The sequence below is a fragment of the Mustelus asterias genome, chromosome 9 (genome assembly GCF_964213995.1).
Source record: "Mustelus asterias chromosome 9, sMusAst1.hap1.1, whole genome shotgun sequence".
NCBI lineage: Eukaryota > Metazoa > Chordata > Chondrichthyes > Carcharhiniformes > Triakidae > Mustelus > Mustelus asterias.
Window position 1 is genome coordinate 3,995,779 of NC_135809.1, and position 21,258 is coordinate 4,017,036.

Genomic DNA, 21,258 nt, shown 5'->3' on the forward strand with positions numbered 1-21,258 from the left:
TGAAAAAGGCATATGGGACAATTGCATTTATTAATTGAGGCATAGATTACAAAAGTCATGCTGGAGTTGTATAGAACTTTGGTGAGGCCACAGTTGGAATTCTGTGTGCCGTTCTGATTGCCACTTTCTTGGAAGGATGTGATTGCACTGGAGGGAGTGCAGAGGAGATTCACCAAGATGCTGCCTGGGATGGAACATTTAAGTTATGAAGAGAGGTTGGATAGGCTTGGATTGTTTTCTCTGGAGCAGAGAAGACTGAGGGGTGACCTGATTGAGGTGTACAAGATTATGATGGACATGGTAAGAGTGGATAAGGAGCAGCTGTTCCCCTTAGTTGAAGGGTCAGTTATGAGAGGACATAGGTTCAAGGTGAGGGGCAGGAGGTTTGGGGGGATGTGAGGGTGCTGACGATCTGGAATGCACTGTCTGGGAGGCTGGTAGAGGCGGGTCGTCTCACATCCTTTAAAAAGTACCTAGGTGAGCACTTAGCACATCATAATATTCAAGGCTATGGGCCAAGTGCTGGTTAATGGGATTAGGTGGGAGGTAAGGTGTTTCTCACATGTCAGTGCAGACTCAATGGGCCGAAGATCCTCGTCTGAGCTGTGTGATTCTATGAACTGCTATCGTATCATGATGATCTGTGAAAGCTAATATACCACATCAAAAGGAATTTGTTTTATGATACACGATTGCCTGCAGTAGTAGGTGACCTATTTGTTTTAATTTCAGCTGATTGCACTAAAGCGGAAGGTTTTCCCAAGAAGGCGAGTGTATATGAATATTGCTCCTGATCGAAGCAGTGTGTAGATAACAACAAGAAGAAATTCCTCCTCAATGTAGAATTCAGACACCTGACTAGCAAGAATGGAAATGGCAAATAATTGAGCGAAGGAACTGAACAAGAGTCTATGAAGATACCAGACGGGGAATGGAATTCTTGGCTAAATACCACACTATGTATCTGAACTGTATCACTCCAGAAAATGAGTATTTTTGCAGAATGGACATGAATGGATCTTAGTTGTCAACTGTCTGGATTTATCAGCATTAGACCATTGACATTCTAACCTGCATCAATGGTTATTGGAAGCAAACAGATAAATCATAAGAGCATCTCCGAGGGACATGGTGATGAGACCTGAGCTTTCAAAGGAAATTAGTGGGACTTGTTCATCTATTCAAGTTCCATTCCATGCAAAATATATTGACTGACTTCATGGAAATCATGTGCTGTTGTGGCTGATGGGCTAGGCTACCGCACTGTAAAGGATGCCTTTTCTTCCTGCGCTATATTGTAATATAAGATTGTGGCATAGCTTTACATAAACTGCAAGGTTGCAAAGAACCCTAAATCAGACAGAAAACAGGTGTTAATGATGCTGATATAGTATTTGTAATATATACTCGCATGTGTGGAGAATATATTGTATCACACTCCTACAAGACACTTTGTTGGGCCTTTATGATATTATAATTCTGTGTCAAACTGAACTGTTGCTGCACTGTGCCCTGTGAATGTGGCAGACATGCTGACCTGCTGTGACATGAATATGCTGCTGTCCCTTAATTTCTACATGGAATAAGTCAATAAGTGTATTTTGACATTAGCAAAATACTACATATTAAGTATAAAATGTGAATCTAACTTCATTCTTCATATCAATAGCTGGTTCTCCACACATTGCAGATACCCAAGTGCCTTCCACGGATGATGCAGGTCATGATGGTATTCAATATTTATTTATTTTACAGGGGTGGTTGCAACATTTTTGAATTGGCTAAAAATAAATTTATTGTATATTTGTTTTGTTCCACTTTTGAAGACCAAATGTTTTAAACTTCTAAGTAGCAGAGATTTGTGGGGAAATGTACAATTTTTTAACCTTTTTAGTCTTTGATTTAAAATAAAGCTTTGGCAACAAGAAACTAAATTAGCGAGTAAATTAGAAGCATCAAATGCTAATACCTGCCTTTTTTCTCGAAGTCAGCATACTTCACCTCCAGGAAACCATCTCTCATCTTTAGCCCATTTCTTTTGGCCGAATGCCATACTCCTTTTAGATAAATATTTGAAATTGACACATGTCAGTTGATAGCTGTTTTAAAACAGCAAAAGATTCCCAGGATGCCTCTCCAGCTTTAGATTGGTCATACTTTATTTTTAGTCTTCATGGGTTTATAGTGAAAATGTGGAGAGAGACTTTGTACCAGTTGTGAGTCCTCTTCAGGTTGACCCATTTGACATCCTTTGAGCCAATCATAACCCATCTACCCTTGTCATCAATCTGATCAGAATAGAATGGGTGTAAGCAGACAGCTTTGGCCAGATCTCAGCACAGCTGTTCGTAAATCTAGCCTTTTTGTTGTTGTGAAGGGCATGCTGTGTTTCTTATTTTAAAATAACTTTTACTTTTTAAAAAAGATAAAAATCTTGCTCTGTAAATGAGGAACTCGTGAAGAAAGCTATTGTTTTTACAAAATTAAGAATTTAGATTTGAGTTATCACTGAACAAATGTGATGTCTGAGTATTGTGGCGATGAAAGCTTCTCTTGTGTACAAAATGTTTGCTATAGTGACAACATTGAAAGGTATCTGGTTTCTGCACACAGAATTAACTGAAATGCATACTGAAGACAGAAGCAAAATACTACGGATGCTGGAAATCTGAAATAAATACAAAATGTTGGAAATGCTTCTTGTGTTTGCTCAAATATTTTGCAGCTACATCTCAGCAACCATATCTGGTTCTGCCTTGATTTTCACGGGATGTGGGCGTTGCTGGTAAGGTCAGCATTTATTGCTCATCCCCAATTGCATTTCAAAAGATGGTTGTGTTCTGCCGCCTTGAACCCCTGCAGTGTGGCAGTGATACTTCCATGGTGCTGTTAGGTAGGGAGTTCCAGACTATTGACCCAGTGATAATGGAACGATGATATATTTGCACTTCAGGATAGTGTGTGATTTAGAAGGGGAGCTTCCTGGTGGTCGTGTTCCCGTGCATCTGCTCTACCATCAGGAACATGAGTTTGGATGGGGCATTCTGTCAAAGAAGCTTTGGCAAAGCTGGAGTTCCCCATTTGCTTTTCCAGGTACACAATGATTTAGACCTTGGTGTACAGGGCACAATTTCAAAGTTTGCAGATGATGCAAAACTTGGAAGAATTGTGAACTAGGAGGGTGAGACACAAAGTAAAATAAAGGGTACAACACTAAAAGGGGTGCAGGAGCAGAGGCAGCTGCGTGCATATGTGCATAAATTGTTGAAGGTGACAGGGTGTGTTGAGAGAGAAGTCAATAAAGCACACAGGATCCTGGGATTTATTATTAGGGTACTAATAGAGAGTAAAAGAACAAAGAGGTTATGTTGAATCTGTGTAAGTCACTAGTTCTCTGTTATAATATTGCATCCAATTTTGGATATCGCACTTTAGGAAGGATGTGAAGACATTGAAGAGAAAGAAAAAATATTCACGTGAATGGTTCCAGAGATGGCTAATTTTGAGAATTTGACAATTTTCCTTGAAGGTTGAGAGGAGATTTAACATTCAAAATCATCTGGACAAAATAGATGGGGGGAAACTGTTCCCACTCCTGAAAGAATCAAGAACGAGGGGACAAGATTTATATTAAGTAAAAGTGGCAAAAGTGGTATGAGGAAAAAAATTTTACGCAGCAGGTGGTTAGGGTCTGGACTACACTGTCTGAATGTGGTGGAGACGGCTTCAATTGAAGTGTTCAAAAAGGAATTATTATTACCTGGAAAGCAAGATGAGCAGGGTTACAAGAAGGCAGCAGAATGGTACCAGATTAAATGCTCAGTCAGAGCTGGTGCAAACACGATGGGCCAAATGGCCTTTTGAGCTGGAGCAATTCTGTGATTCTGTTGTAGCAAATCTTGTAAATCTTCGAGGCACAATGTGCTGGTGGTGGATGGGTGCCTGTCAAGCAAGCTACTTTGCCCGAGGCAGTGTTGAACTTCTCGCCTTTCGTTGGAACTGCATTAATCCAGGCAATTGGATTAGGGAGTAATCCATCACACTGCCTTGTAGATGGTGAGAGTTTTAACAACACCAGGTTAAAGTCCAACAGGTTTATTTGGTAGCAAATGCCATTAGCTTTTGGAGCGCTGCTCCTTTGTCAGATGGAGTGGATATCTGCTCTCAAACAGCATACAGAGACACAAAATCAGGTTACAGAATACTGATTAGAATGCGAATCTTTACAGCTGATGAGGTCTTAAAGATACAATGTGAGTGGAGGGAGCATTAGGCACAGGTTAAAGAAATGTGTATTGTCTCCAGGACTGTCTGGAGACAATACACATTTCTTTAACCTGTGCCTAATGCTCCCTCCACTCACATTGTCTGTATCTTTAAGACCTGATCAGCTGTAAAGATTCGCATTCTAATCAGTATTCTGTAACTTGATTTTGTGTCTCTGTATGCCGTTTGAGAGCAGATATCCACTCCATCTGACGAAGGAGCAGCGCTCCGAAAGCTAATGGCATTTGCTACCAAATAAACCTGTTGGACTTTAACCTGGTGTTGTTAAAACTCTTACTGTGTTTACCCCAGTCCAACACCGGCATCTCCACACCTTGTATGTAGATGGTGGGCAGACATTAGGGAGTTGGGAGGTATTACTGTAGAATACCCAACCTCTGACCTGAATAGTTCATGTGAATGTCAATTCAAATTCCACCGTACATATTTTGTAAATACCCATGATTACAGATATCGCCAAGGTTATTCATCATCCCTTGAACCACTATCCCTGTCTCAATCCACACTCAATGCCACGTCATCATGTGCATGTTCTGGCATTTACTTCACATTGAATTGTATCCTTGTGAATTCACCAATACATTTTGCTGTAAAAATGATTAAGTGTTGGTGGCTCAAATGTGAGGATGTTTTATAATTATCTGGCAGTGCGTCAGTTTTAAAATTCTCGTTTCCAAAATCCTTCATGTTCCCACCCCTCCTTTTTCTCTAACCGTTTCCAGCCCTACTCCCCTGATGAAACTTGCATTCTTCAATTCTGGTTTTGAAGAATGCATCTTCCTCTGTGTAGATACTAAACTCTCTAATTTCTTCCCTAAACCTCTCTGCCTCAAGTTCTTGGTCAACTTGTCCAAGTGGCTGGTGTCTAATTTTATTTAGGTATGATACTGTGAAGCACTTTGCACCTCTAGTGAAACATCCTAATGTGAATTCAAGTTGTTGTGTGATATGTTACTTCTCCAGAACCCATATTAAAACCAAGTTGGAAAAAAAAGTCCTCTTCACTGCAAGCCTGATTTCAGTGGAATAATCTCTCAAGGTAAAAGTGACAACTTTTGACATCAAGACACCATTTGACTAAGTAAAGCATTAAGAACCCCTAGCAAACTTGAAGCCCGTTCAGTTGATTATAGAATCCAAGAGGTCTGCAGCACAGAAAAAGGCCCTTCAGCCCATTGCATTGCACTGGTCAAAGTCAATTACCGGACTATTCGAGTCCCATTTTCTATCACTTGGCTCATTGCCTTCTGTGCCTTGGCATCACAAGTGCACATCTAAATACTTCTTAAATGTTATGAAGGTCTCTGCCTCCGGCACCCTTTCAGGCAGGGTTCCAGACTCCCACCATCCTTTGGGTGAAAAAGTTTTCTTCTCATCCTCTTGAAACCTCCTGCCCCTTACCTTAAATCTATGTTCCCTGGTCACTGATCCCTCCACCAGCAAGATTGAATTTGTATTTCACCATATTGTATAATCTTGCACATAGCAATGGCTGGAATACGCAGGGGAAAGAATCTGAACTGAATCTGCTGTTTTTTGAATGTTTGCGTCCAATTGTTTGAATATTCCTGACTCTCCTTGTACAGAAAAAGCTTGGAATTTAACAATTAGACCAACAAGACTCACTAATTAGGTAATTACTCATTTAAAATATCAGTTACTGCATTAAAAATCTTGGATTAATCATGGTACACCAGTGTTAAAAGCTGAAAACCATTCACTTTTGGTTTGGCCTCATTCACACTTTAGACAGAAAATCAATTGTTTGTGGTGTGTAGGGAAGGGTCAGAGGGAGAGTTGGTAGAAAAGCAAACTGATGAAAGAAGGGATAAGGGGAGATGGGAGGGGGATATGAGGGAGGGAGAGAGATGAGTGGGGAGTGGGGGGGTGGGGGGGGGGGGCGGTAGATGGGGGAGTAGCAAAGATTCGTAAACAACTGCAAACTCTCGACTGGCCAGCAGTCAGTGCTGAGCTTTCTCTGTGAATGTTCAACTAACATGATAAATGGCCCTTTGTGAAATCTTGCTGAGATTGTTAAGCAAAGGTCAATAGCTAGAAGCGAAACTGCTGTGGTTCATGCACATTCCACTGATGTTTACCGATCTCCAGTATAAAATTGTACACCACTAAAAACTACAGAGCACACACGGCATGGCTGAAGGTATCGAAGCAGGATTATAGGGTGAGATGAAGAGGGGTTGGAGGAGACATAAACACCATGGATCTGTTGGGCTGAATGGCCTGTGCTGTAAATTCTATATAATTGAGTTCTCATCACTGAGTCAATGCCTCCTTCATGAAGATGCTGGAAGCTGGGGTGGCACAGTGGTTAGCACTGCTGCCTCACAAGCCAAAGGGACCCAGGTTTGATTCCCAGCTTGGGTCACCGTCTGTGTGGAGTTTGCATGTTCTCCCTGTGTCTGTGTGGATTCCCTCCGGATGCTCCTCCTTCCTCCCACATTCTGAAAGACATGCTGGTTAGGTGCATTGGCCTGAACAGGCGCCGGACTGTGGAGACTAGGAATTCCACAGTAACTTCATTGCAGTGTTAATGTAAGCCTTACTTGTGACTAATAAATAAACTTTAACTTTTAACTTTAAGCTAATGGAGTGTATGACCAAATCCTGGCTTTTACCTGTTGTAAAGTGTGCTGTCTTGCTAACAATGTCCACATCTCATACACAGATAAAAAGATAGCTTTCAAACACAGCAAGTTGTTACAATCTGGAATGGACAGCCTGAAGAGGTGCTGGAAGCAAATTGAACAGTAACTTTCCAAAGGGCATTCATTGATAAATATTTGACAAAGAGTAAAACATTGTGGGGATAGAGCTGGGGAAGTGAGATTAATTGGATAGCTCGTTCAAAGACACAATGGGCTGAATGGCCTCTTACTGGGGCATTTAATTCTATCAGCAAAGAATTAACTTTGTTCTCTTGTTACGGAGCCCAGTGGATAGATGACAGTCGACACAAGTCTGAAACAGGAGAAAAGGAAATAAAAGGCAACACGGAGAAGGATTTTATTGAATGTTGTTTACTCCAATGTATCTGAAATTTGTGTCAGGATAACATTGGCAAGTTTACATTAATTCGTTGATTCCATCCAGTTTGTATAAATATTGGAACAGTCGGTAATTTAAGTATTTAATTTGCAAGACTTGAAAGACCTAAAACAATACATTCCTTTCAATTGGATTTCAGCATGACATTCAAAAGGAAACAGTTACTTTACAGAACAAGATGATGATAGGTACAGAAGAGTGACTTGTACCCTGCAAGCTTGATGAATCGAGAGAAAAAAAGAATAATGTGGAACGTATAGAGACGAAGTCCAGTTTCAAAATGATTCCGTTGTTTCATTGTAGTTTTTTAAAAAATCACCAGCAACGATTTAATATAAAACCCAATTTACCCAACAAGTCATTGATTGGCATTTTCTTACAAAGATCAGAGAATCCTTCATGGTTTGCGTTTGCGATTATAAACCCATAGGTCGTCCACTTGATAAATGTTCTACCAATCCTCCCCCTTCACGTGACACAGAGGAGATCGCGAATGTTTGCTTGTCCCTTCAGCCCGTGTTTTTCTGAGGGGAGACAGGAGCTGGAATGTACACCTATACAACATAATGCAGTTAATACATTGAAGTTACAATGAATTGTTGAATGTAGATGAGCTGCAGCTTTTAACAAAGCCATAAAGGTGTTATAAATGTTAGTATTAAATTTGAATGGTTTGGATTAGTTGTGTTAACCAGGCCACTGACAATGTACAGAAAGGAGGCTACATATACTTTGTCTAAACGCTGTCACAATTGTCCAGACAGTATTAGGTATGTTTTATTTGAAAACATATTGCAGCCGCTGTCAAATATCAAAAAAATATGCAGTAAGTGACTATTAAACAAAGTGTTTTCACGATCTAGAATTTCAGAATCGGGTCTGGGCTTAGGCCAAAGAATCACTAAATTGTGAGAGAGTAAGAGAACTTAGACCTATCCAATAAAATCAGAAGATAATTCACCCAACCAAAAAGTTAACAAGCGCACTCACTGGCAGCCTGAGCACCTTAAATAGAAGGCATTATGAAAGGAGCATGCACAGAAAGAACGATCTGAAGCAGGATGGAAATCTGGTATAAAACTCGGCGAATTATGACCAGGCAACCTGAAAATCCCACCCAAAGTGAGGGCTCAATCTAACCAGTGTTAAAACACTGCCCTTAATTTAGCTGCCCTGCCAGGTGGAGGGAGTTAGAGTTGGGGCTGCGGTTCTTTGTTACAGTGACAGCATTGCAAATAAGAACATAAGAAATAGGAGCAGGAGCAGGAGTAGGCCACCTAGCCCCTCGAGCCTGCCCCGCCATTCAATAAGATCATGGCTGATCTGATAGTGGTTTAGTTCCACTTACCCGCCCGCTCCCCATAACCCTTAATTCCCTTACTGATCAGAAATCTATCTACTTGTGACTTAAACATATTTAACGAGGTAGCCTCCACTACTTCAATGGGCAGAGAAATTCCAGAGATTCACTACCCTCTGAGAGAAGTTCCTCCTCAACTCTGTCCTTAGGGCCTGTTTTGTGCTGTAGTTTTTCTATGTTTCTAAACTGACTCCCCCTTATTTTGAGGCTGTGTCCTCTAGTTCTTGTTTCCTTTCTAAGTGGAAAGAATCTCTCTGCCTCTACCCTGTCTAGCCCCTTCATTATCTTATATGTCTCTATAAGATCTCTCCTCAGCCTTCTAAACTCCAACGAGTACAGGCCCAATCTATTCAATCTCTCTTCATAAGCTAACCCCCTCATCTCTGGTATCAACCTGGTGAACCTTCTCTGTACTCCCTCCAAAGCCAATACATCCTTCCGCAAATAAGGGGACCAAAATTGTACACAGTACTCCAGTTGCGGCCTCATCAGTACCTTGTACAATTGCAGCAAGACCTCCCTGCTTTTATACTCCATCCCCTTCGCGATAAAGGCCAACATTCCATTTGCCGCCTTGATCACCTGCTGCACCTGCAAACTGAGTTTTTGCGATTCGTGCACAAGGACCTCCAGGTCCCTCTGCACAGTAGCATGTTGTAATTTTTCACCATTTAAATAGTAGTCCATTTTACAATTATTCCTTCCAAAGTGGATAACCTCACATTTGTCAACGTTATACTCCATCTGCCAGATCCTCGCCCACTCATTTAGCCTATCCAAATCTCTCTGCAGACTTTCCACATCCTCCACGCAATTCGCTTTCCCACTCATCTTTGTATCATCCGCAAACTTTGTTACCCTACACTCGGTCCCCTCCTCCAGATCGTCTATGTATATGGTAAACAGTTGAGGCCCCAGCACCGATCCCTGCGGCACGCCACTAGTCACCAACTGCCAACCAGAAAAGCACCCATTTATTCCAACTCTTTGCTTCCTGTTAGATAGCCAATCCTCAATCCACGCTAACACTTTACCCCCAACTCCGTGTACCCCAATCTTCTGCAGCAACCTTTTGTGAGGCACCTTATCGAATGCCTTCTGGAAATCCAAAAACACCACATCCACCGGTTCCCCTCTGTCAACCGCACTCATTACATCTTCATAAAAATCCAGTAAATTCGTCAAACACGACTTTCCCTTCATGAATCTATGCTGCGTCTGCTTGATCAAACCATTTTTTTCCAGGTGTCCTGCTATTTCTTCTTTAATGATGGATTCCAGCAATTTCCCAACTACGGACGTTAAGCTAACCGGCCTGTAGTTACCCGCCTTTTGTCTACCTCCTTTTTTAAACAGTGGCATCACATTAGCTGTTTTCCAATCAGCCGGCACTTCCCCAGAGTCCAGCGAATTTTGATAAATTACAACCAACGCATCCGCTATTACTTTTGCCATTTCTTTCAGTACCCTGGGATGCATTCCATCCGGGCCCGGGGACTTGTCTACCTTTAGTCCCATTAGCCTACCAAGCACTATCTCTTTAGTAATAGTAATCATTTTAAGGACCTCACCCCCTACAGTCCCACGACCATCAATTTTCGGTAAGCTATTTGTGTCCTCTACCGTGAGGACCGACACAAAAAACTTGTTTAAGGCCTCGGCCATTTCCTCGTTTCCCATTATTAAATCTCCCTTCTCATCTTCTAAGGGTCCAACATTTACTTTAGCTACTCTTTTCCTTTTTATATATTTGTAAAAACTTTTACTATCAGTTTTTATATTTTGTGCTAGTTTAGTTTCATAATCTATCTTTCCTTTCTTTATCGCTTTCTTAGTAGTTCTTTGTTGTTTTTTAAAGCTTTTCCAATCTTCTAATTCCCCACTAGTTTTGGCCACTCTGTACACATCGGTTTTTAATTTAATACTCTCCTTTATTTCTTTAGTTATCCACGGCTGGTTATCCCTTTTCTTACATTCCTTTTTTATCACAGGAATATATTTTTGCTGAGTACTGAGAAAAATCTCCTTAAAAATCCGCACTGTTGCTCAGCTGTCCTACCAACCAGTCTGCGCTCCCAGTCTACATTAGCCAATTCCGCCCTCATCCTATTGTACTCCCCTCTGTTCAAGCAGAGGACACTGGTTTGGGACCCTACTTTCTCTCCCTCCATTTGTATTAGAAATTCAACCATATTGTGATCACTCATTCCAAGAGGATCCCTCACAAGAAGATCATTAATTTTACCTGTCTCATTACAGAGGACCAGATCCAAGATAACTCGCTCCCTCGTAGGTTCTGTAACATACTGTTCGAGGAAACTATCCCGACAGTATTCTAAGAGCTCTTCTTCAAGTCCACCGCGTCCGACTTGAGTCAACCAATCAATATGCAGGTTAAAATCCCCCATGATTATTGCTGTTCCGTTTTTGCACGCATCCATTATTTGCTTGTTTATAGCCCGACCCACCTCAGAGTTATTATTTGGGGGCCTATAGACCACGCCCACCAGTGACTTTCTCCCCTTACTATTCCTTATCTCCACCCACAACGATTCCACATTCTGCTCCTTAGAGCCTATATCGTCTCTCACTACGGCCCTGATGTTATCTTTAATTAACAGAGCTACCCCATCTCCTTTTCCTTCCTGTCTATCCTTCCGAAATGTCTGATACCCCTGGATATTCAGTTCCCAGTCCTGGTCACCCTGCAACCACGTTTCTGTAATGGCCACTCGGTCATACCCATTTGTACTGATTTGTGCCATCAACTCATTCACTTTGTTTCGAATGCTACGTGCATTCAGGTAAAGTGTCTTTATGCTAGCCTTTATATGGACCCGATTTGTTAGTGCATTCTTTTGATTGCACGCTCTGTCCCGACCTGTCGCAAACTGGTTATCCTTCCCCAGACCATCTCCTTGCACTGCGTTGACCACCTCCCTTCTTGTGTTTGTCACCTTTTTTACTCTGCCTGAGCCCTTGACTCCTTTAACTAGATGAATGTCCTCATCATTAACCCTCACTCGTACCCTCTCCTTTACCTTTGATTTTGTAATTCCCCATGCCCCTGAACCCTCCCCCCCACTATTTAGTTTAAAGCCCTATTTACAGCCCTGGTTATACGATTCGCCAGGACTCTGGTCCCAGCACGATTCAGACGAAGACCATCCCGTCTGAACAGGTCCCATCTTCCCCAATACTGGTGTCAATGTCCCATGAATTCAAACCCATTCCTCCCACACCAATCTTTGAGCCACGCATTTACCTCCTTAATCTTATTGACCCTGCGCCAATTCGCTTGTGGCTCAGGTAGTAATCCAGAGATTACCACCTTGTTGGTTCTGCTTTTTAATTTGGCTCCGAACTTTTCATACTCCCTCTGCAGAACCTCTGTTCCTGTTCTGCCTATATCGTTGGCACCTACGTGGACCACTACAACTGGATTGTTACCCTCCCACTCCAAGTTCCTCTGCAGCCCAGATGAGATATCCTGGACCCGAGCACCAGGCAGGCAACACAACCTTCGGGAATCTCGATCCTGGTCACAAAGAACAGTGTCAATGCCCCTAATTACACTATCCCCAATTACCACTACATTTCTTTTTTCTTCCTCCACCTGAACGGCTCCCTGTACCACAGTGCCGTGGGCAGTTTGCCCATTCCCGTCCACAGTGGGAACCCGATGTCACTACCTCCCCTGTTAATAATAGGCTCAGTACAATCGACCCAGCTAGCATGTAAACATCCTGTTGGCCAATGCCAGGGCTGAGAGTTCATGGAATCATACAGTGCAGAATGAGGCCATTCGGCCCATCGAGTCTGCATCAACCACAATCCCGCCCAGGCCCTATCCCCATAACCCCATGCATTTACCCTACCTAGTCCCCCTGACACTAAGGGACAATTTAGTTTGGCCAATCCATCAAACCTGCACATCTTTGGACTTTGGGAGGAAACCAGAGCACCCGGAGGAAACCCACGCAGACACGGGGAGAACGTGCAAACTCCACACAGACAGTGACCCAAACCGGGAACTGAACCCGGGTCCCTGGCGCTGAGAGGCAGCAGTGTTAACCACTGTGCCACCCCAATTGTTAGGGAAGGTTGCACAGTCTAAGCTTGTATACTTTGGAGTATAAAAGACTGAGGGGGCGATCCGATTGTGGTGAACCATGATCAAATCTCTCTGGTGGGGAAGTAAGCTTAAAACTGGAGCTGGGCTGAGAACAGACCACCTCCTCAAACAGAGGAGTGGAAATCTGAGACTCACTTCCTTAAGAAAAGTATCGAGACCGAGGCTGGATTGAAATTTTCAAAACTGAGACAGATATATTTTTGTTGGGCAAAGGAGGGCATTATGGGATAGGGAACCAAGAGGGGAGGGGCTTAACTAGAATTAAGATACAGATCAATCATGATCTCACTGAATGATGGAATAGGCTCGAGGGGCTGAATGGCCTCCTCCTGTTCCTATGTGATTCATTCCATGTACAAACATGCCACTGTATTGAAGGCACTATTGCTGTTCAAACACTGAGCCTTTCAAAAACCATTCCATTATTTATGGACGACAGGAAGTCAACAAGACAAAGCGTTTCTGTAGATTTGATTTTAGGTTTAATTGAAAAAAGTAGAAAGACATTACAAGAGACAAAAGTGTTTGCTTGGAGCAAAATTAGTTACTTTCCCACTCAAAGCAAAAAAGAAATTGCAGATATATATAATATATAGATATATATATATATAGATAACCTGAGGAAATTCACTTTCAACATCCAATTTTACAGTTATAAAGTTTTAGCAAGGAACAGTGTAGTCTAGTATGATGATGCTTTTATTTTCATTGTGTGCACTCATTAATCAACTACTTAGCCTGTCTTAGTGCTAGACAACAGTACATACCAGCAACCTAAATTATTACAGCTAACACTAACAGTAAGAAAATTTGGCAGCTTACCCGATTAGTGAACAGATAGTTTCCATTGCTTAAAAAAGACACATTCAAGCTTTCTGGCATCGCAATTGAGGTCAGCATTCATTGCCCATCCCCAATGGCCCTTGAGAAGATGGCATTGAACCGTTGCAGTCCACGTGGTGTAGGTACACCCACAGTGCAGTTAGGGAGAGGGCGGGGGAGGAGTTTCAGGATTCTGACCCAGTGATCATGAAAAGCATGATTATACAGCGGAAACTTTCTGTCTGTCTCAAGGCATCAAACACCACCGACTGTTACAACTACAGTGGAATTTACCTGCTTAAATTCTTGAAAACTCTGGCTATGAAATGTGCCTTCAAACCTTTCTCTGTTCTCCAGGGACCCACCTCCCCCACACCCCGTGTTAACTTGAACAAGTAGCAATGGAAATATCAGGCGGTTGAAGTTGAAGCTCTAATCGGCAAGCATCATGTGGTATTTGCCTTGTCAGTTTAAACATATTGCACGGTACAAGACTTGAGGTTAAAATTGTATTACAAAATAGTGTTTAAAAAGTTATTTCTTTCGACATCGAGAAGCTGGAGTACTCGGGTACAATTTTTACTCACTTCATCAAAGTTTGCCCATTTCTCTAAAGCTGCCTTTCGGAACAAACAACATTAATATTGATCGAGAGCTACACAATGGTAGCTTACACTGATTCAAACACAGGAATTTGCCCATCAGGAGGAGGAAATTCACCAAACACAACTCACTGCCACCAGCACTCGGCTGCTTATGTGCATGAATACAATGCCCCCCCTTTTCTAGCCACAGGCGATGTTGTCCCACTGCTGTTGCCCTGTGCAGTCATAAGGAAGGAACCTACCCTGTTTGACAGTAAGTTACCGGCAGGATAAATGGAATGTTGGTTCCCCCACTTCCATTGTCCCCTCTTGCAATGGTAACTGCAAGGCAACTAAGGAACATTCTGAACCATCTCCCCTCTCCTCCCCCAGCCTCTCCAACAACACATGGGGATTCAATGTTCACTCACTCTGCACATCCCCGTCTGTGACTCTGTGCTGCATGGGACAGTCACTGAGACTACCAGCACCTGGGTGTATTCCAGAACATTCTTGCATGATGGTTTAAGACATCTGGATCCTGGCTGCTGGACCAATGAAGATGAATGGTGGAGGTTGAAATGATTTTGATCTTTTTAAGAAGGTTTGGAGCTAGAATCTTGTGCATGCAGATTTGACAATAACACCGTGTGACAAATGAACACAGATTCTACTCAATCTTTATGAAATCATAATTAGATAATTTTAGTGATAATTACAGGTCCCGCTAGATTGATAAGGTCGGGTTGGCTTAGTGATTCAGCAGAATTTCTGACTAACAGCCCAGTTTGACTTGTGTGCTCCCTCTCCATCTCTTCCTCCTCCTTTAGGGCAAATTGTCAGTCATGGTGGTTGTGAACCTGGTCAGGTGCTTGATATGGAATCCGGAAGACCTCAATCTGCAGGTGTGATGCGATCTGAATGCAGACAGCAGTGCAGTAAACCAGCAAATCACACAGGGAGAATATCTGAAAAGAAGCAAAACGGGGCTCAGGTCTCTCATCCCATCACCCAAAAACGACTGACATTAGCAAAAACAGAAAATGCTGGAAAATCTCAACAGGTCCCCCAGCATCTGTGGAGAGAGAATAGAGCCAACGTTTCGAGTCTAGATGACCCTTCGTCACGTGTCTGTGTGGGTTTCCTCCGGCGCTCCGGTTTCTTCCCACAAAGCAAAGTCAAGTTTATTCGTTAGTCACAAGTAGTCTTATATTAACACTGCAATGAAGTTACTGTGAAAATCCCCTAGCCGCCACACTCCAGTGCCTGTTCGGGTACATTGAGGAAGAATTTGGTATGGCCAATGCACCTAACCAGCACATCTTTGGGAGGAAACCGGAGCACCCGGAGGAAACCCATGCAGACACGGGGAAAACGTGCAAACTCCGCACAGACAGTGACCCAAGCTGGGAATTGAACCCGGGTCCCTGGCGCTGTGAGGCAGCAGTGCTAACCACTGTGCCACCGTGATACAGTTTTTGATGTGCAGGTTAGGTTGAATGGCCATGGTAAATTGCCCCTTAGTGTCAGGGAGACTAGCAGGGTAAATACATGGGGTTACGGGGATAGGGCCTGGGTGGGATTGTCGGTGCAGGCTCGATGGGCCGAATGGACGCTTTCTGCACTGCAGGGATTCCATGATGAATTACCTATTTCATTCTGCCAGGGTAGGTGCTCCCCAGTCTTCTCTCTGCACTCCACTTTGCCATCACTCCTCACAATATCACCTTGACCCCACAAGCTGCCACCTCACAGTGCTCCAATCCCGACCTCCCACAAGCTTCCTCCCACCCCCTGGACTCCTCCCCTCACAGTCCCTCTCTGCTTACAGGCAGTGACCACACACGCCAGGTGTCATCAACATCTGACCCACCCGGCAGCCAGCTGATATTGTCCCCATTTGTGTTCCTGCAACCGCCACGAGTGAGAGCAGACGGGCGGTGGGATTCCTGGGCTGAGGATCTCGACTCCGTACGAGGAGCGAGCCCGGGACCTCGCAGGGGAGGAGCAGGAGCAAGCCTGTGCTGAGAGCGAGGGGGGCCTGCGAGAGAAAAGCGAGGACCCTCCGCATCTTCAACCAGATCATCAATCGCAAGTAAATTCTGTGTATCCAGGCCACGCACGGCTACCATCTCCCTTCTCTTGCAGGAACATCACTCGATCAGCTTAGCCAATCCACCAGCAGTTCCCACCGCCCACCCTCCACACCACCCGGGAGATGTCAGAGGAGGACACTGAGTAAGTGTCACGGTTATCACCTCCACCACTCACCAGTGTGGGCGACCTTAGAATCATAGAATCCTTACTGCGCAGGAGGAGCCCATTCGGCCCATCGGGTCTGCACCGGCTCTCCGACAGGGCATCCCCACCCAGAACCCCTCTTCTCTCCCCTACCTTGGAGGTGCCCCGCGGCCTTTTGGATTCCCCAGTGCTCAATGGAGATAATCGCACTCACTGCCATCCACCCTCTCAGAGGTCTGATTCTGCACCTGAATCCCATTTTTAAAAAGCAGGACTAAATCGCAGCGTTGTGAAGTCTAGGCTGATGGGTGGGAAGATGTGATGAGGGCTGAAGATGCAGCATAAAGCCCGCTAAGTAGATGCTAACGGATTCAAATTCATGTTAATCAGATCCATCCCTTCCTCGGAATGAATCTCATCGTGTGATTAGGGATGGACTGGGAAGATCATGTTTGAAAATCTGGCCTCTCGCAATATCAGGCAGCACGGTGGCACAGTGGTTAGCACTGCTGCCTCACAGCGCCAGGGACCTGGGTTCGATTCCCGGCTTGGGTCACTGTCTGTGCGGAGTTTGCACGTTCTCCCAGTGTCTGCATGGGTTTCCTCCGGGTGCTCCGGTTTCCTCCCACAGTCTGAAAGACGTGCTGAATTCTCCCTCAGTGTACCCGAACAGGCACTGGAGTGTGGCGACTGGGGGATTTTCACAGTAACTTCATTGCAGTGTTGGTGTAAGCCTAGTTGAGACATTTTTTTAAAAAACTTTCGTGGCAACGATGAGATTTGCTCCCGAATCTAATAGACCCATTGAATCGCACCGTTGGTTTTAAAGGCATTCATTAGAGAACCACAAAAACTTATTAATTTTCTTTATTTGGCCGCACGATAGGTGGAAATCAATGATTTTTAAAAAAATCAAATAATTTGGTTGTAGGAAAGAGCCCTTGCCTAAAATTATGAAAATGGTTTGTAGAGACGATGCTCGAGTGTGGAAAATTGGAGGTGATTAAGATGAATAAAGAATTGGGTAGATAAGAAGAAACCAATTCTCTCGGAGCTGAGAATTCAGAACAAGGGAACTCAACCTGGAAACTAGAGTTAGGCCATCCAGGGAGAGATTGGGAAGCATTTCCTCACACAAAGGAGAGTGGAAATCTGGGACACTCCCCCCCCAAAAAAACTGTGGAGACTGAGAGCTCAGATTGCTCGAGGGGCCAAATGGCCTAAATCCTGCTCCTATTTCTGAACATTTGAAAACTGAGATTGATAAATGAAGTGTAAGGGAATCAGGACAGGAAAATGGAGTCCAGATAGAAATCCAGCAAAATATAAATGAATTGTAGAACAGGCTCAAGGGGCTGAATGGCCTTCTTGCCATCCTAAAATAGTCCAAAATCTGAAGTGAACTGTTACAGAATGTCAAATAGTGAAAGCGAGATAGAGAGCCAACTTAGAGAGAGTTGGAAAACCAGCACATCTGGGGATGGTCCAGAGCGGTACCACTCTGTTTCGGAACCTGGGCTGTACTGATACAGTAAGAAGTCTCACAACACCAGGTTAAAGTCTGACAGGTTCATTTGGAATCACGAGCTTTCAGAGCGCTGCTCCTTCGTCCTGATGAAGGAGCGGCACTCCGAAAGCTTGTGATACCAAATAAATCAGTTGGACTTTAACCTGGTGTTGTGAGACTTCTTACTGTGCTTACCCCAGTCCAACGCCGGCATCTCCACATTCTGTACTGATACAAGGTTCTAAAAGTGGACAAGTTGGTCTGAGTTTCAATATTCATCAATTCTGAGCCCCAATTATTTCCAATTCCGATGGGTAACGGGAGATGGAACAGACATGGCATTTCACAGCAAGGTTTGAAGTAGCTGGTGTTGAAACACACAATGAACAACATCTTAGAAACATAGAAACATAGAAACCCTACAGTGCAGAAGGAGGCCATTCGGCCCATCGGGTCTGCACCGACCACAATCCCACCCAGGCCCTCCCCCCACATATTTTACCCGCTAATCCCTCTAACCTACGCATCCCAGGACTCTAAGGGACAATTTTTAACCTGGCCAATCAACCTAACCCGCACGTCTTTGGACTGTGGGAGGAAACCGGAGCACCCGGAGGAAACCCACGCAGACACGAGGAGAATGTGCAAACTCCACACAGACAGTGACCCGAGCCGGGAATCGAACCCGGGACCCTGGAGCTGTGAAGCAGCAGTGCTAACCACTGTTCCACTCCCTCTTCCAAATAATCAGTTTTCGCTCTCTTTAGTTCTGAAGAAGGGTCACGTGGACTCAGAACGTGAACTCTGTTTTCTCTCCGGGTTGATGCTGAGATTTTCCAGCTTTCTCTGTTTCTGTTTCAGATTCCAGCATGCACAGTATTTTGCTATTTTATTGCTTTTTGACTAAATCTGCATCCTTTAAGGAAATCAATGTAATGCACTTACCATTGCTGCCCATAGTACAAAGTACTCGTTAATAAAACTATTAAAGTATTGGTTCAGGAACAGCAGCCCAGGCCCAATGAATGCTGTGTCTTGTAGTTTCATCTTACTTTTGGTCATGTGTGCCACCTACAAAAACAAAGCGTCTTTCTCTAATAGTGATAACAGAGATAACGATATACACGGAGCGACAGAACAGTGTTTGATAAACTTGCATGATGCTGGAAAGGAGACTATTCGACTTTGGAGAATAGCCAATGTTGTTCCTTTCTTTAAGAAGGGTAGCAAGAATAATACAGGTAATTACAGGCCGGTGAGCCTTACATCAGTGGTAGGGGAATTATTGGAGAGGATTCTTCGAGACAGGATTTATTCCCACTTGGAAATAAGTGGACGTATTAGTGAGAGGCAACATGGTTTTGTGAAGGGGAGGTCGTGTCTCACGAACTGGATCAAGTTTTTCGAGGAAGTGACGAAGATGATTGATGAGGGTAGGGCAGTGGATGTTGTCTACATGGACTTCAGTAAGGCCTTTGACAAGGTCCCTCATGGCAGACTGGTGCAGAAGGTGAAGTCGCATGGGATCAGAGGTGAGCTGGCAAGGTGGATGCAAAACTGGCTCAGTCAAAGAAGACAGAAGGTAGCAGTGGAAGGATGTGTTTCTGAATGGAGGGCTGTGACAAGTGGTGTTCACAGTAAGAAGTTTAACAACACCAGGTTAAAGTCCAACAGGTTTATTTGGTAGCAAGTGGTGTTCCTCAGGGATCAGTGCTGGGACCTTTGCTGTTTGTAAATGATTTGGAGGAAAATGTAACTGGTTTGATTAATAAGTTTGCGGACGACACAAAGGTTGGTGGATTTGCGGAAAGCGATGAGGACCATCAGAGGATACAGCAGGATATAGATCAGTTGGAGACTTGGGTGGAGAGATGCCAGATGCCGGACAAATGTGAGATAATGCAATTTGGAAGGTCCAATACAAATAGGAAATATACAATAAATGGCAGAACCCTTAAGAGTATTGATAGGCAAAGGGATCTGGGTGTACAGGTACACAGGTCACTGAAAGTGGCAACGCAGGTGGAGAAGGTAGTCAAGAAGGCATACTTGCCTTCATCGGCCGGGGCATTGAGTTTAAAAATTGGCAAGTCATATTGCAGATTTATAGAACCTTAGTTAGGCCACACTTGGAATATAGCGTTCAATTCTGGTCGCCACACTACTAGAAGGATGTGGAGGCTTTGGAGAGGGTACAGAAAAGATTTACCAGGATGTTGCCTGGTATGGAAGGCATTAGCTATGAGGAGAGGTTGGAGAAACTTGGTTTGTTCTCACTGGAGCGACGGAGGTTGAGGGGGAGACCTGATAGAAGTCTACAAGATTATGAGAGGCATGGACAGAGTGGATAGTCAGCAGCTTTTTCCCAGGGTGGAAGAGTCAATTACTAGGGGGCACAGGTTTAAGGTGCGAGGGGCAAGGTTTAAAGGAGATGTACGAGGCAGATTTTTTTACACCGAGAGTTGTGGGTGCCTGGAACTCGCTGCCGGGGGAGGTAGTGGAAGCAGATATGATAGTGACTTTTAAGGGGCGTCTTGACAAATACATGAATAGGATGGGAATGGAGGGATATGGTCCCCAGAAGGGTAGGGGGTTTTAGTTCAGTCGGGCAGCATGGTCGGTGCAGGCTTGGAAGCCTGTTCCTGTGCTGTAATTTTCTTTGTTCTTTGATTGAGATGTGCCAACTCAATTGTTTCCACTCCTCCCAGCTCTTTGTCAATCGCTATGCTATTTTTCCTCTCTCATCCATTCAAGTATTTACTAAGAGTGAGATAAACCCATCAGGCCCCCACTCCGTCCGAATCCATGTTTAATTATTTTACCCTGGAGACTCCCTTTTAATCTCCTGCTTCAGGTAACAGAAACCCTTTCCATATTGTTTGTGAAAAAAGCAATTGAGGAGTGTTACTATCTCTCCGATCCCTCAGCTATTTAAAAAACTATTCCTTCTGCCTTGGAAAGTTCAGGATGAGGGAGCACAGTCTAAAAATCCAAGCCAGAGCTTATGGATGTAAAATTAGGGAGCTGTCCTTCACAGGAGGACTCGGGCAGAAATTTGGAATGCTCATATCCAAACGCAACTTGATGCTTAAATCATTTGTGAATTTTAAATTGAGATTGGTAGGTTTTTGTTAGCCAAAGGTTATTAAGGGATATGGAGTTCTGGTTCAGAGCAGTCACAATCTCATTGACTGGCTGAGTGGCTGAATGGTGTCTTCCTGCTCCCATGTTCCCAACAGATAGCGAGCTGCTTTCT

The 21,258-nt window shown here is 43.9% G+C and overlaps 2 protein-coding genes across 5 annotated transcripts in view; one reads left to right on the forward strand and one right to left on the reverse strand.

The window, feature by feature from the left end:
• Window positions 1-2,697, forward strand: part of gnptab (N-acetylglucosamine-1-phosphate transferase subunits alpha and beta) — a 76,743-nt gene extending 74,046 nt beyond the window's left edge. For both annotated transcript variants that reach the window (XM_078219526.1, XM_078219527.1), the window contains one exon: window positions 733-2,697. In XM_078219526.1, the coding sequence (XP_078075652.1) occupies window positions 733-810 (78 nt within the window). In that variant the 3' untranslated portion in view covers window positions 811-2,697. The remainder of the gene's footprint in view (window positions 1-732) is intronic.
• Window positions 2,698-7,311: 4,614 nt separating this feature from the next.
• Window positions 7,312-21,258, reverse strand: part of LOC144498431 (cholinephosphotransferase 1-like) — a 34,669-nt gene continuing 20,722 nt past the window's right edge. The window contains exons 7-9 of one of the 3 annotated variants that reach the window (XR_013498697.1): window positions 18,948-19,073; window positions 14,974-15,222; window positions 7,312-7,877 (exon numbers count right to left, since the gene is read on the reverse strand). Coding sequence is in view for 1 of the 3 variants with exons in the window: in XM_078219528.1 (XP_078075654.1) it covers window positions 7,863-7,907; window positions 15,115-15,222; window positions 18,948-19,073 (279 nt within the window). In the remaining 2 variants the exon portion in view is untranslated. Of the gene's footprint in view, window positions 7,908-14,973; window positions 15,223-18,947; window positions 19,074-21,258 lie in introns of all 3 variants that reach the window. The other 2 variants (XR_013498696.1, XM_078219528.1) reach the window with 2 other exon arrangements.